The 13,783-nt window shown below is 62.2% G+C and overlaps 1 protein-coding gene across 1 annotated transcript in view; it reads right to left on the reverse strand.

Moving 5' to 3' along the window:
* The window catches only part of CHCHD6 (coiled-coil-helix-coiled-coil-helix domain containing 6), a 125,903-nt gene that overhangs the window by 18,452 nt on the left and 93,668 nt on the right, over positions 1–13,783 (reverse strand). The window contains exon 6 of the mRNA XM_060021528.1: positions 4,966–5,036. Coding sequence (XP_059877511.1) covers positions 4,966–5,036 — 71 coding nt within the window. The remainder of the gene's footprint in view (positions 1–4,965; positions 5,037–13,783) is intronic.

The following is a 13,783-nucleotide window of genomic DNA, read 5'->3' on the forward strand; positions in this document are numbered from 1 at the left end:
GAGAGGGTCCAGATCACCGCCACCTAGTCCTGTCTGCAGAGAGAAGGGACGACGGAGAGCCCTACGGGGGCAGCGAGTCACATGGCAAACACACCCAGCCGCCTCTGTGGACGTGGCCCGGGCCGGGGCAGGCCACGGGGAGAGGCCCTGAAGGGGGAGCCCCCCCGCTCGAGGCCAGTCACGAGCAGATCACAAGGAGGCTCTGCCCGGAGAAACCTGGTGGCCACTGTCCACGGGCCATGGGAGCCAGTCAGCCTGCCAGCCTGCAGTGACTTCTCTGCCGGACGTCTGTGAGTGGGCACCGTGGCCCAGGAGGAAGGAGCAGGTCTGGGCCCCATCGGACCTGGTTCGGATCCCGCGCTACCCCTGCCGTGGGTCCTGAGCACCCGTGGGGACCACTCGGCCCTCGCAGGAGCCTGAGCAAAAGAGGCACCATCCCTGCCCCATTTCCCAGTCCAGGAAGCGAGCCCGCAAGGCGCCAGACGCGGCTTCGGCCCCTGCCACGCGCTTCACACCAGGAGACCCTGAACCACACAGGCTCCAGCACAGCCGCCGCACGTGATACCCTTAGAGAAACGGATCACCTGCACTTTGTCTTGTGAATGAATTATTCAATGGGTTTTGATTTGTCAACCTCTCAAAGAGCCAGGTACACCCGTTTAAACCACGTGTTTTGGTAAATTTCTGAACAGACAACGCTCCTTTTAACATTAGGTAAGGTAAGGAAGTCAGAGACAGAAACATCCTCTGAATTCAGGCTACGGGCTACTACAGCAGCACCTGCACTAGAGGATGTTTGAACCCGTCTCATTCAGGATTCAAGCCCACAAGCACCGTCTCCACAGACAATCACCGTTCCATCATTAGGTCCCTGACACACGCAGACGGGGAAGCTCACACACCTGAACGCCAGCCCCTCCCTCAGCTGGGCCCGCGTCAGGCAGGAGCCCGGCCCAGGTGAGGTGGGCAGCCCAGCAGCTGTGTCCTCGCGGACCAGACCTCTCTGGTCGCAGTCCCTGCAGCACGGTGGCTCGGTCCCAGGAAACAGTTAATAGCCTGCGTCTTGCGGCTCCCCTGTGCTGGCCTCTTTGAGGGCCGCCCTCTGCGGGGCCGGGGGCCGTACGAGTTTCCTCCCAGGGGCGAGCCGCTGCGAGAGCAGCTCTGGACGACTCCCCCAGGAAGAGGACAGAGGTTATCATAAACACTAGACGTGACAATAAATGCAGGATGTTCCCCGGGGTCTTAATCTCTTCCTTCAGGAAACCTGAGCAATTCCGCCTTCCGTGCTGTTGTGAGGTAGAGGGTATGTGCGTGCGCGCGTGCGTCCTGGGTTACCTGCTTCTGCCCCAACGCTGGAATCCTTCCGAAGCCAGAGCCCCAGCCTGTGGTGTTGGCCTCGCCGCCCATACGCTCCTCCTAAGGCCAAGTGCTTGCTGACCCCCGAGGGTACACTGGGCCTGGCAGCCTCAGGAAAGCTCGAGAGGCCAGCGTGAAGTTGGGAGGGTCACCGTCCGTCAGCATCTAACACGGCCAATGTGACCCACGGCACTGTTTGCTGCTTGGCAAACTCTAACCCCTTCCTCCCCCAGCCACGGGGGAGTAGCTGGTGGAAGAACTACGCTCTCCTCCAGGAAAAAAAACTTAAAGTTGGACTTTAAACATCTGTGTGAAGGCTTCTAAGGACAAGACGAAGCAGGACTCGATGGCCAAGGCTGTGAGGAGAAGGGAACCTGGAGGTGAGTGTCCATTCCTGGAGCTGCCGCCCCGCCATCCCCCTGAGTTTTCGCCAATTCTTGATGTTGGGCAAACAGCTTCTGCTAAAAGGCAGAGAAGCCAGCAGGGTCTCTGGAGCTCTCTCGGGACGGCAGAGGCACAGCATGGCTGGGACTCCAGGGAGAAGGGAGGCACACTCAGGGGTCTTCCTCCTTTAAAGCATTCTTCAGATCCTTGAGCTCAGGAAGCCTCATGGCAGGAAACTCAGAACCTAAGTAAAAAGCCACTGAAGGGCAGAGCAGAATTCTCAGAAGTTTCATAGAGTTGAGGAGGCAAACATGGGGCTTTCGAGCTCGCCAAGAACAAGGAGCCCTGGACAGCCAGACCCTAGGGACAGGGGTCAGTCAAGAAGCCTGAGCTCCACCAAGACTGCAGGCAGGACCCAGTCAGCTCAGTCCATCAGGGTTTACGTGACCTGCCTTGACACTGGCCCATCCAGGAAGGCGGTGAGCACCTCTGGGGAAGCCTCTGTACCTTCTCTATAATGCCTGGCATTCAGTCAAGAATTACCAGGCACACGGAGAAACAGAACCACGAGAAAAAACAGGCAACAGAAACAGACCTGCAGATGACTTCAAAATAGCTACAATTAATACGTTCAAGAATTCATAGTTCAAATGCATATATCGGGAGAGAGAGCAGGCTGGACCTGGCTACAACGTTCCGGGCTCTGGCTTCTGCCCAGTCCCCTCATCCACTCCTCCAGCAGCCCAACGTCAAGGCCCTGAACATGCTAATCGCTTCCTGCCCGGGGCCTCCGCACCTGCTGACCTTCTTTGGAGAAGCCCTCTCTCCCGCCTTGCTTGCTCTGGCCCGCGTCTCGGGTCCTGAGGAGTCAGTTTCAGTGTAGGACACCCCCACCCCATGCCCGCCCGGGTCTGGGGTCTGGGTCGGGGCCTCAGACTGGGCTTCTTCACTCGCTGTCTCTCACGGCTCATCACCGTCATCAGCCATTGTTTGGGCAAATGGTTTCTGTGCAGTTAGTTTTTTGTTTTGTTTTGTTTTTTTAAATGAATTTATTTATTTACTTTTGGCTGTGTTGGGTCTTCGTTTCTGTGCGAGGGCTTTCTCTAGTTGTGGTGGGTGGGGGCCACTCTTCATCGCGGTGCGCGGGCCTCTCACTGTTGTGGCCTCTCCCGTTGCGGAGCACAGGCTCCGGACGCGCAGGCTCAGCGGCCATGGCTCACGGGCCCAGCTGCTCCGCGGCACGTGGGATCTTCCCGGACCGGGGCACGAACCTGCATGCCCTGCATCGGCAGGCGGACTCTCAACCACTGTGCCCCCAGGGAAGCCCACAACAGCTTTCTTAGTGAACTCAATCTACATACTAAATCTGTTCCACGCCATGCCATGCTAGGTGTGGTGAAGGGACGACTGAATAAACGACCACCAACGCTAACCACTGTCACGCAGGCACGGCAGCAGCCACTGACGGCCCACCGTGGACCTGGGCCCACCCCCAGGTCCACCGTCCACGGGGGTCTCACCTGCGGACAGGAAACCCAGCAGGAGGCAGGGCCGAGGTCTGAGTCCAGGTGTGTCCACAGGGGCCTCCACGGGACAGCAAAGCCGCCGAGACAAACAGTGAGGCCCAGAGGCCCCGAAGCTGTCCAAGCTGGGCTTGGCCCCCCACGTCCAGGCGCAGCTGTGGGCAGGGGAGGGAGCCACCCGACAGCAGACGAGGGGCGCCGACCCTTCAGGCACACGCTCTACAGGGAGCGCCGTCCAGGATGCCGCCGCATGTCCAGGCGCGGCTGTGGGCAGGTGAGGGAGCCGCCCGACAGCAGACGAGGGGCGCCGACCCTTCAGGCACACGCTCTACAGGGAGGGCCGTCCAGGATGCCGTGAGCAGATAGAGTCCCCCCTACACCACACACGCCATGGAACCACCGACAGCAGACGAGGGGCGCCGACCCTTCAGGCACACGCTCTACAGGGAGCGTCGTCCAGGATGCCGTGAACAGACAGAGTCCCCCCTGCACCACACACGCCACCCGCCTCTGCCTTCAGAGGGCACGAGAATGAAAAAGGAGGTGACAGTCAAATCCACCCGAGTCCCCCCTCAGGATGGGGCCACATGGTGGGTGACAAAACGCGGCAGCACTGACGGCAGAGCCCTGGCAGCTCTCCAGCTCCTTCCCCTGCAGGTAGGTCGAGATCCAGGGAAAGAGGGCGGGCGCTGCCCACTTCTGGGGGTCACATTCCTGGGTGGCTGTCACCCAACCTCTCCCTGTCACCCACTGCCTGTGATTCCAGTGAGCCGGAATCTCACCTGGGAGAGGTGGGGACCCCACCGGGGCAGCGAGAACGCTCCGTCCTCGGGGTCCCAGGTCTCCGTCGCTCCCCGGGGAGTGGGAGGGTCCCGCTGCCCAGCTCCCGTCACTGCCCCAGGGCTGAACTGCAAGAGAAGATTCTCCTCCCCACACCCTCCCTTCAGTCAGCTCGACCAGGACCCGCAGCACCTCCCCGGCTTCGGGGTCCCCGCGGCGCCAGGTCTGGACGGGATGTGCCCCCTCCGGGCGCCCCCACGGCTTTCAGCAGCGGCCTCTCACCCCTGGTCCCCCAAACCTCCATACGCCGTCACCTCGAGGTGGCAGAGCCAAGCTGGTCCCCCCTGCACTGGGCCTGGGGGGGGAGGGGCAGGCACGGGGGCCCCAGCTGATTGACAAAGGTCGACGGGTCCCCAGGGACACCTGCACACAAGGGACCGGCTCTCCCTTCCCCACGGGGCCCCTGCAGACCTTCCTGGACCTGCATCCGAAGCAACAGGCGCGTCTGCAGCGGACAGGCTGCTGCACCCCTGTTCCTGACGCTCGGCTCCCAGGCCCCCAGCGCAGGAGCAGGACAGGCGGACAGAACACTGGTGCTCAGCCCTGTGCCGCCCAACCCTGTCCTTCCGGAGGCAAGACAGCCCCCGGACCGAGTGTCACGCAGAGGCTCTAGGCTCAGGGCCAGGCCACTCCGGAACCCGCCCAGGGGCGGGGGCGCCAGCAGCACCCCTTCTTGACTCCCTCAGGGGCCTGGGCGCAGCGCCCAGCCCAGCTCACAGGACACGCAGGACCTGGTCCTGGAGTGGCTGGCTCCGCCCCGACCCCCGGCGCGGGGATCTGAGCCCCTCGAGAAGCTTGCGATCAGCCTCGGGGCAGGGAGATTTTACAGATGCAGGCGAGTTCAGGGGGAGGAAGCTCTTACTTGATCGCACCCTCCATCTTCGAGGCTGCCTTGTGGAACTGCTGTGAAGACTGTCTGTACGTCTCGACATTCTGCAACGAGAAAATGGACCCGACGGGTTACCAGACGGAAGCTTCTCTCCGGCCACAACCCCACCCACAGCTGTGCTGAGTCCACACATGCCGACTTCCTGACCAGGATCGCAGGGAGGGCCCAGCTCCTCATGGACCAGCCGCGGCCGCCAGGACACATGGAGCCCCTGGCTCAGGGGTCACACCCCCGCCACGAGCGAGGCCCGGCCCGCCTGCCCCACCGTGTAAATGAAGTTTTATGGGCACACGGCCATGCCCACGATTTGTGACCGCACGGCTGTGGCTGCTCCTGGGCTACGACAGTGTCCACAGAGGCAGCGAGGCCCACACAGCCTAAGACACTCACTATCTTAAAGAAGAAGTTTGCCGTTCCTTCGTCTGGTCCAACCCCATCTTTACGTGGACTCTGCTGCCCAGAGATGTGAAGCAACTTGCCCGAAGCCACACAGCAGGCAGCGGTGCCGGGACAACAGCCCAGGACCCACGCACTCACCAGCACTGCCAGGCAGTCCCAGAGGCACGTGCTGCCCTCCTTCCGAGGGCACCCCGTGTGTGCTCAGGGCCGGCAGTGTGGGGACGGCAGCAGGACAGAGCTGGGCTGGAGCCTGGGGCCACCGCAGCATCCTTCCGGTCAGTCACGCCACTTCTTTGTGCCCCAAGGCGAGTGGCTTCAGGCCACCCAGGCCCAGCACCCCGCATGCCACGTCTCCAGAGGAGACCAACGTAAACACAGCTGCCCCCCAACACCAGCTCCTGGCCGAGTCCCGTGAGGCTCACGGGTGGACCCAACATCTCCAAGGACGCAGGCTCGAGGACGAAACCACCCAGAGGAAGCCCGACACGGGGCTGGCGTCGGACGCCCCAGCAAGATGCCCTGTGGAGCTGCTGGGCCCACACAAGCCTGGGGTAGCCCCTTCCCACCACAGATGGGCAAACGCAGCTTCAGGGCTCCCGCGGGGGCCGGTCAGTCAGGCCCTGCAAGCAGCCAGTGAGGCAGGTGAAGGGACCCGCTGAAGTGGAGACCCCACGGCCTGTCGGCCTCCAAGCCCGGCTCTCCCACTCCACCTCCACTGAGTACACAGGGAGCCTGGCCCAAAAGGAACGAACCAGTCGGACCAGAACAGGTGACAGGTGCCCAGATCAGAGCCGTGCGGGGCAAGCACCGTACCCCATGGGCCCCATCATCCACCTGCACGGAAGGTAACCACGGCAGGCGCGGGGAGCACGTCCCCGAAGCACCTGCAGGGCATCGAAGGCGGAGTCTGTACCCGGGTTGGGGGGGCAGAACCAGGCCAGCAGCCCTATCCTGGTACCACGGCCTCTGGGAAGGGCCAGCTGGGAGGGACGCGGAAGGGTGTTCCGAGGCGCAGCTCAGCCCACGAAGGGCAGGGGTTCTGCTCTGGGCTGTGCTGGGGCGAGCCCGCTGCCGGGCTGCCACCCCCAGCTGCAGACTGAGGCCACCCCGCCGCTCCCTGGCATGTTCCCCACCCCTGAACCAGGGAGACAGCCGAGGCCCCTCTGATGGTCAATGGGAGCTGCGAACACCCAGCGCACAACAGGCATGAAATAAATGGGGGCTCTCCGCACCCAGCCCGGCTGCCCCCCTCCACAGGGACGTGCTGACGCCCAGCCGTCCAGCCCTGACGATCCAGCCAAGAGATTCCAACTCCACCTCAACCAGTGGATGGTCAACCAACACTGACCCTGGGGAGGGAGTAAGGACACAGGTGAATCAGGCCCGGCCCTCTCCGCTGAGCAGACGCTCTCCTGGGATGGCCATGTTTTAACGCTCTCTGCACGCGGCGTCTGCTCTTTGGGTCACTTCCTCCCTCGAACCCTGTCTCCTAGCCGTCAGGCGGGCAGCCCTCCCCGCGGGGCGCCGAGAGGGGCGGGCTCAAGGGACGAGCGTACCACCCACACGCCACCACTGCCTCTTCTGAAGTCAGAGCCCCCAGCCACGCTGCCCGTCCCCTCCCGCAGACAGCCTCGAGGCTGAGGCCTGCCCTCCTGGGAGAGCAGCCGAGCGGTCCCTTCCCGGGGAGCACCCGCAGCCCAGGTGGGACCCTGCACCTCCACGCACCGCCCGGCTGGGGAGACCTGCGTCAGTGGCTGCACTGACTGCGACCTCAGCCTGAACCTGTGGTCGGTGAGGCTAGTCGCAGGAAGTGCCCGCGGGCCAAGAAGTGGTGGTAACCCCAGCGCGGCTTCCTCTACAGCCTCAGGATGACTCAGAGGACAGCCCCCGCTGCGCCCTCTGCGCCTCTAACCAGCCTGAGCAGGTCAGGCACCGCCAGCGACCCCCTGCCCCCAATGCCCCCCGCACGCGCCCACCCGGCTTCCTGGGGCCGTTGGAAGCCGTGCACTCTGAGGCCTCAGCCAGTGAGAGCAGGGCCCTCGCAGACTCCACCAAGGGGCTTCTGGAAGGACCGGGGGCCCCCCACCAAGACCCTGCTGAGCGCTGAAGGTCCCACGGCAGCCCGGCCGCAGGCAATGGGGCCGAGCAAGGCTCCACTCTTCAGGGTGTGAGGAGTCGTGGGGCGGCCGCGTGGACGACACAGTGACCCCCGCAGCCCCGCTGCCCCCTGCTCCCCCCAACCGGTGATCTCTCCTCCCCTAGATTCAGACCCCACGATTTCAGGGCCCCTCCTCCCCCTCCAGCTGCTGCGAGCGAGTCTGAAACCAGAAGACCCGATCTCGATTAATTAAGCCTGCCATTAAAAATTAAATAACGTGAGCGAGAAGGTGTGAGCCTTATCTCAACAGGCTTCAAGAGTCCCCGTGTTTCTGCAATTACTTCCCAGCAGTTTTCATATTTCATACTGTCTGATTTCTCCAAGGGCCTGGATTCTGGAGATCAAAAGAGAGGGCAGGGGGAGGAGGGAGGCCGGGGACCGAGGCGGGCTGTCCGTCCCCACCGCAGCCAGGACGGGGGGCCCCTAAGGCAGAGCTCGGTCTGCCGGCCCGGAGGGGAGCCCCAGGAACGGTGAGAGGCCGCCGGGCCATGAGGGTGGGTGCAGGCCGCGGCGGGGCGTCTGGCTCCCTGGCTTCTGTGTGAAATAAAGACGGTCCCAGAGCGTCCTCCATCCAGCGCTGTGGGAATTGCTACAAAATGCCGCTGAAATGGCCCATAAAAAACGCTTAGAGCTGCTGGGGTCTGGCACAGAGGAAGCAAAACACGTCTTAAAAGCTTAACACCCAAATGCGCGTCAGCCAAGGGAAAGAGAGGCGAGCTCCGCCACGGGAGGGGTTCTCAGCCCCTTTGCCTGACCTAGCCCCAGAGCCGCCGGCGGTGCCAGCACAGAGCGGCCCCACCAGGAGTGGCTGAAAAAGGGGGGCAGGCGCACATCCGCTAGGGCACATCAAAAGCGTGAGCAGGACGCAGCGTCTGTCTGGTCAATGGAAGTCTCTGAGCTGCCGCTCCGTGGACGCAGCCCCACCGGGAGCTCGCAGACCGGGCGGGGACGAAGAGCAGGCTGGGGGCCAGGCCCAGAGAGGCCGCAGGGGCCACGTGAGGATCGAGAGCTTGGACCCCTCCCCCAAGTAAGAGCACCTTAGCAAACACTTCGGGAATGTGTGAGAGAGACAGTCACTGGTTGTGCTCTGCGGCCGTGAGCACTGAACCATCAACCGGGGACCCAGGGCCCACGGGGTTCAAGTGGACCCCCATGCCAGGCGCTGTGGCTGGGACCAGTCACCAGACTGGCCCTTCACACCCAGAGCTATGCTTCCGGTAGGAATGTCTATCCCTCTGCCGGGTGCAGACAGATGGTCAGAGGCAGACGATCCCGCCCAGGGGCCAGAACCTCGAGGGAAAGAGGCAGGCCCCAGAGCCGACCCATCAGCTTCCCGTACGCGCATGCCTCCGGCAAGGGATCCAACGTACCGAGGGCCACGCAGACTGGGCTCAGAGCAGACACGCGGTTGTGCCTAGAGGCACCTGAAGGCCCAGAGCCGGGAGAGTTCCAGCAAAATCCGTGCAGCTGTCGGAGCCGGGGCCGGGGCTCAAGGAAGCACCAGAATCTGCAGGGAGCAGAGTGAGGATGGGAGACCCCAGACCCTGCGGCTCTTCAACACGTCCAGGCAGTCATCAGGGGTACAGAACGCTCACCAGCCTAGTTACCAAAGGCTCTCCAAGCCCACGGGAACGCAAGGGCACGTGGAGAATTGTAAGAAGTCCACACAGTCAACATAAAGCTTTGAAAGCTGCTGGGCGTGCAGTCGGTGACACAGTAGGTGAAGGGACAGAAATTCCGTTTCGTTGAGGGACTGAACAGCTGGCTCTTTGTGAAGCCGGTTCAGCATCTTTGCCCCTCCCGCGCGTTGGTGCCGGCCCCCTCCCCAGTCGCCAGACCCCACCCCGACCCCACTCCTCCCTCGCTCTGCTCCTTCCCCCGACCCCCTGGCGCTGCCCTTTCAGCCAGTGTTATTGCTAAAAATGACCCAGTGAAGCTGGCCGGCTATGCCCTACTCTGCTGAGTGGAGAAGACACCCCTTTCCAGACTTGCTCTGGCACTCACCCAGCATGGGTAAGGGCCAATCCTGCCCCCACTGCCTGCCCTCAGGGATGTCCACTGAGATCCTTTCAACCCCGGGGTCCCTCCCCTCCACCGTTTCCTCATCCCCAGGCACACCGTCCAAACTCATCCAAGGCCACCTTCCCCAGGGCCACACCCAGGGCTTCCCACCCTCCAGGAGAGCCTTACCTGGGATCCCAACTGCAACCTGACAGCCCCACCTAGGGTCCTCAAGCATCCAGGACAGTCCCGCCTGTGATCCCCCCTCTACCCCACCCCCCCCCGGAAGGCCCCACGTGGCACACCTGCCCTCTAACCCCACTGACCACGCCTTTACCCTTCACCCCTCCCACACCCTCCTGTCCTCACTTCCGCTCCCTCCCTGGTCCCCTGCTTTGCCCTCCCTGGGCCCTGCTTCCAGCCCCTCCCATCACACCCTGCGACCCTCAGCTCTCACCCAGGTACCTCTGCACCCGGTCACACTCCAGGCCTGGCTGATCCAACCCACCTGCCGTGTCCGCCCCTAGGCCCAGGAGACCCCACAACGAACTTAGGCTCCAACCTCAGGTGAACCTTCCCCACAGCCTGTAATTCTTGAAATTCCAGGACAGCTGCCCCCACCAGGCCTGTTTCCCAGCCTGAGCTCCTGCCGTGGGCAGATGGCCACTTCTCGACCCCAGAGACGTCGGAGGCTGCAGCCGGGCACAAACAGGAGTCTTTCCCCAGGGCCAGGGTGCCTCTGCCTTTGCCCACCCCCGCCAGGCCCCGGGTCCCTCGGGCAGCGATGGGCCATCTCTGGGGCTCCGAGGAGGCAGTGACCAGCAGGCCATGGCTCCTCTGTTTCTTCCTCTCATTTATGAGTGCCTACTGTTTACAGCAGTAAACGAGAGAGGTGCAGCCCTGGCCTTTGCAGAGCTAGCCGCCAGGTTCCGGCAAAACAACAATCCTACTCAGGAACCAGAGCCAAAAAGACACGGCAGGGTAGGGGTAAGGCACAGCCAGGAAGGCCATGCTGCGGACAGCGTGGGTGGATACCTGAAGGACATGAAGAGGGAAACGAGGTTCGGGGGAGGCTTAGGCTGGGACCACCGCGGCGCGCTCTTGGAAAAGCAGGGGAGTGTGGCTGGAAGCCGGTCAGCTGATGGCTGGACCGGGGCCCGGCCACCTCACACAGGGCCTGCTTCAGGGCTGGCAGGAAGCCGGGGGCTGGACAGGGGACAATGCGGTCTGATCTCCATTCTGGAGGGACCACTGACTGTGCCCTCAGAGTCGGGGGGTCAGGACCGGGGTCAGCTCCTGGGGGGGGCGGAGGAGGGGGGGCTGCGGAGAGTGCAGAGGAAGGGGCCAGGCGGGCAGCACAGCCCTCACAAGGCAGCCAGCCAGGCCTTGTGCGCTGGTTAGCTGGTGTTTACTCTTCCAGACACACGTTTGGCTACTTGAATATCTAAAGAGTGTGAAAACAAAATACAGAGCACAATAGAAAATAGAAAGGAATTTTAAAAATGAAGGGACATGAATTTTAGCTCCACCTTTGTGGCTTACTGGTAACCCGATCCCGAGCAAAGGGCCCCAGAGTCAAGGTCTCAGGACCGCCCCCCGCGGGCGGTGAATCAGGCCACAGGGGTGTTGACCAGGCGCCCCGGGAGGCAGGCTCCACACGCACAGGTCCTCAGCACTGAGACTCGGCCCTGGGGCCAGAGGGCGCTCCCGGAGGAAGCTACAGGCTGGACGCCCCGCTTCCCAGAACCTCGTCCCCCACCCCTGCCCCCGAAAGCTGAAAGCCTCCCCGCCCTCTGGCCAGTCGGGCGTGCGGCCCACGAGGCCCGGCCCATCTGGGGACCCGCGGCGGCGGCAGCACCGCCGGCTCGTCCGGCACGGGCGGACCGCTCCAGGCCTCACCGGCGCCACGGAGCACGAGCTCCCGGGGGACCTGAGTGCCTGGGACACCTGGGGGGCGCAGGTGCACGGAAGCAGGGCCCCCACGGGCACCACAGCCGTTTCCTAAAATCCCTCCGCGGCTCCCGCTGTCCTCACCCGTCCCCGAGGCCTCGCACCCGCGGCAGCTCGCTGTGGCCCTCAACCCTGGAGCCACGGGGCCGCCTGAGCCCAGCCCGTAGGCTGCTGGGTGGTCTGGGATGGGGCCCCAGCGTCGGTGTTTAAGGAAGATCCGGGGGTTCCCTGGGCACCCAAGGTGGGAAACGCTGCTCCAGGTCCCGGAAACCCTGAGGTTACGCCTGCTTTGTCACTGACCAGCCTGTGCCTCCGCCTGTGGCCCCTGCTCCACAAAGAGCTGGGAAATCTTTTATTTCAAAATTAGAAACTACAGCGGGACACTAAAACGTGGTCCTTTGTATTAAGTGTCCTAGCTGCTTGATATTTTGTGGTTTGAGAAGTTTTCAAAGAAAATCAAAGGAGGAAAGAGGGCGGAGAAAAAGGAAGAGGAAAAGGGGAAGTCTGGCGACCTTCGCGCCCCCGTCTCACGGGCCCCCTTGGCTTCCAAAGTAATTGGAAACACGTCCGGCCCCGTTGTCAATCCTGCGGAAACGCCAGACCTTTTGCTTCTCCTAAACACAGGTGACTTTTCTTCATGGTTGTCACCTCCTCTGATTCCAACTTCTAATTTTAGAACAGTTTCAAAATGTTGGTAGACAGCAGGCTTTGCGGGGATAATATAGCTCAATGTATATGAGGTACAAATTACCTAAGTTAAAAATAATTCTCTCCTTTATTGCAAAAATGACTAACTCAACTCAAGTACCGTAAAGGTTCTTGCTAAGTGCTTACTAAAGGTTCTAAGAGACTCTGGGAAAAGAGTTCTTTTCTTTTTGACTTCACCTACAGGAGAGGGAATTCGCCTGTGACGAGCCCCTACTGCACGCCAGTCCCCAAGTGCTGTTACACAGTTCACGTTGTTTGTTCTGCAGGCAGAGTCTGAGGCTGGGAGCTGGACCCAGCAGGCGTGTCTGCCCAGAGCCTCCTCCATGGAAGGATTAGTCCAGGCGCTTGACACAAAGAGACGAACAGATGCAAATGAGGGTTTTGGTCCTTCTACAGAACGAATACCTTGATGAGCTGAGACATGAACGAACACACACCTGAACCACCGGTATGTGTTTGCTCTCCGGGCTGTGCAAATGCAGACAGGAAATGCTACAGCACCGAAGAAATCCACACAGGTTCTCACGGAAGCCTAAAGTCTGGGGGCTGCAAAAGGGTATTTTCTAAAAGGTCCTATTCTCATACCTGCAAATAGAGCCCAACAGCTTATGGGCTGTAGAGACAGCTCGTAAGCACGAGCTCCTAAATGAAACAGGCTTGGAGTCGGGTGGTGCTGGGCTGTGCTCGGAGGAGTGGGAGAAGACCAAGAATAAACGAATAAAAACACCAGAAATAAGTAAGGTGCATTTAAAAAGATCGTCCTCTGGCCTGAGCCGCACGTGGCAGCCGCCCTCGGGGGTCAGGGGGCCATCTGCACGAGGAGGGACAGAGGCCAGCACAGCTACTGGGGACATTTGCTGCTGCGTGGGGGGGGAGTGACACCCCCTCACAACCACCGGGGGAGACAATTCCTGACGTGTCACCCTCGGGGGCAGCAGTCAGTGCTGAAGGAATGGGAGCTGTCGTGACCACTATTATTACCAACAAGTGATCTGTTGAGGAAATTAACCTACCAGCTTCTGAAACCACGGATCGGGAGCAAGGGGGGGTCAGTGTTCACGGCAGCGGGACCCCAAGGCTGCAGGACCCCAAGGCGGCGGCAGCTGATGGGGGGGGCTCCAGGACCTGGACCCCCAGGCACTCTGTTCTCCCAGGGAGCTGAGTCCACCGGCCACAGCCCTGGGGGCCGGCAGCTCCCGGCACGAGCTCCAGGCGCAGAAGGTAGAACGGCCCCAGGCCAGCGGCTGGCAGGCGGCAGGGGCGGCTCTTGTCCCCCCACCAACCCCAAGCCTCGGGCTGGGGTGGCCAAGCCAGGTCACGTCCCTTCCCGCCACCCGCAGGCACCGTGGGGGGGAGCAGGGGGGCATGGAGCCCAGGGCAGGCCCCACTGCCCTCCTTCTCTGCTCTGACTCAGCACTGATGCCCGGACTCCGGGGCCATGCCCAGGGCCCTTCGGTCCAGCCTGATGCCCTCTGCTTCCCCCAGGACCGCCCTTCTGGAAGATGCCATGCAGCCACTCCTCCCCGCCTGCTGATCCCGCCCAGGCCGCTCTGCTGAAAGGGTGAAGTTTTGCAC

Source organism: Delphinus delphis, chromosome 10, assembly GCF_949987515.2.
Source record: "Delphinus delphis chromosome 10, mDelDel1.2, whole genome shotgun sequence".
Taxonomy (NCBI): domain Eukaryota; kingdom Metazoa; phylum Chordata; class Mammalia; order Artiodactyla; family Delphinidae; genus Delphinus; species Delphinus delphis.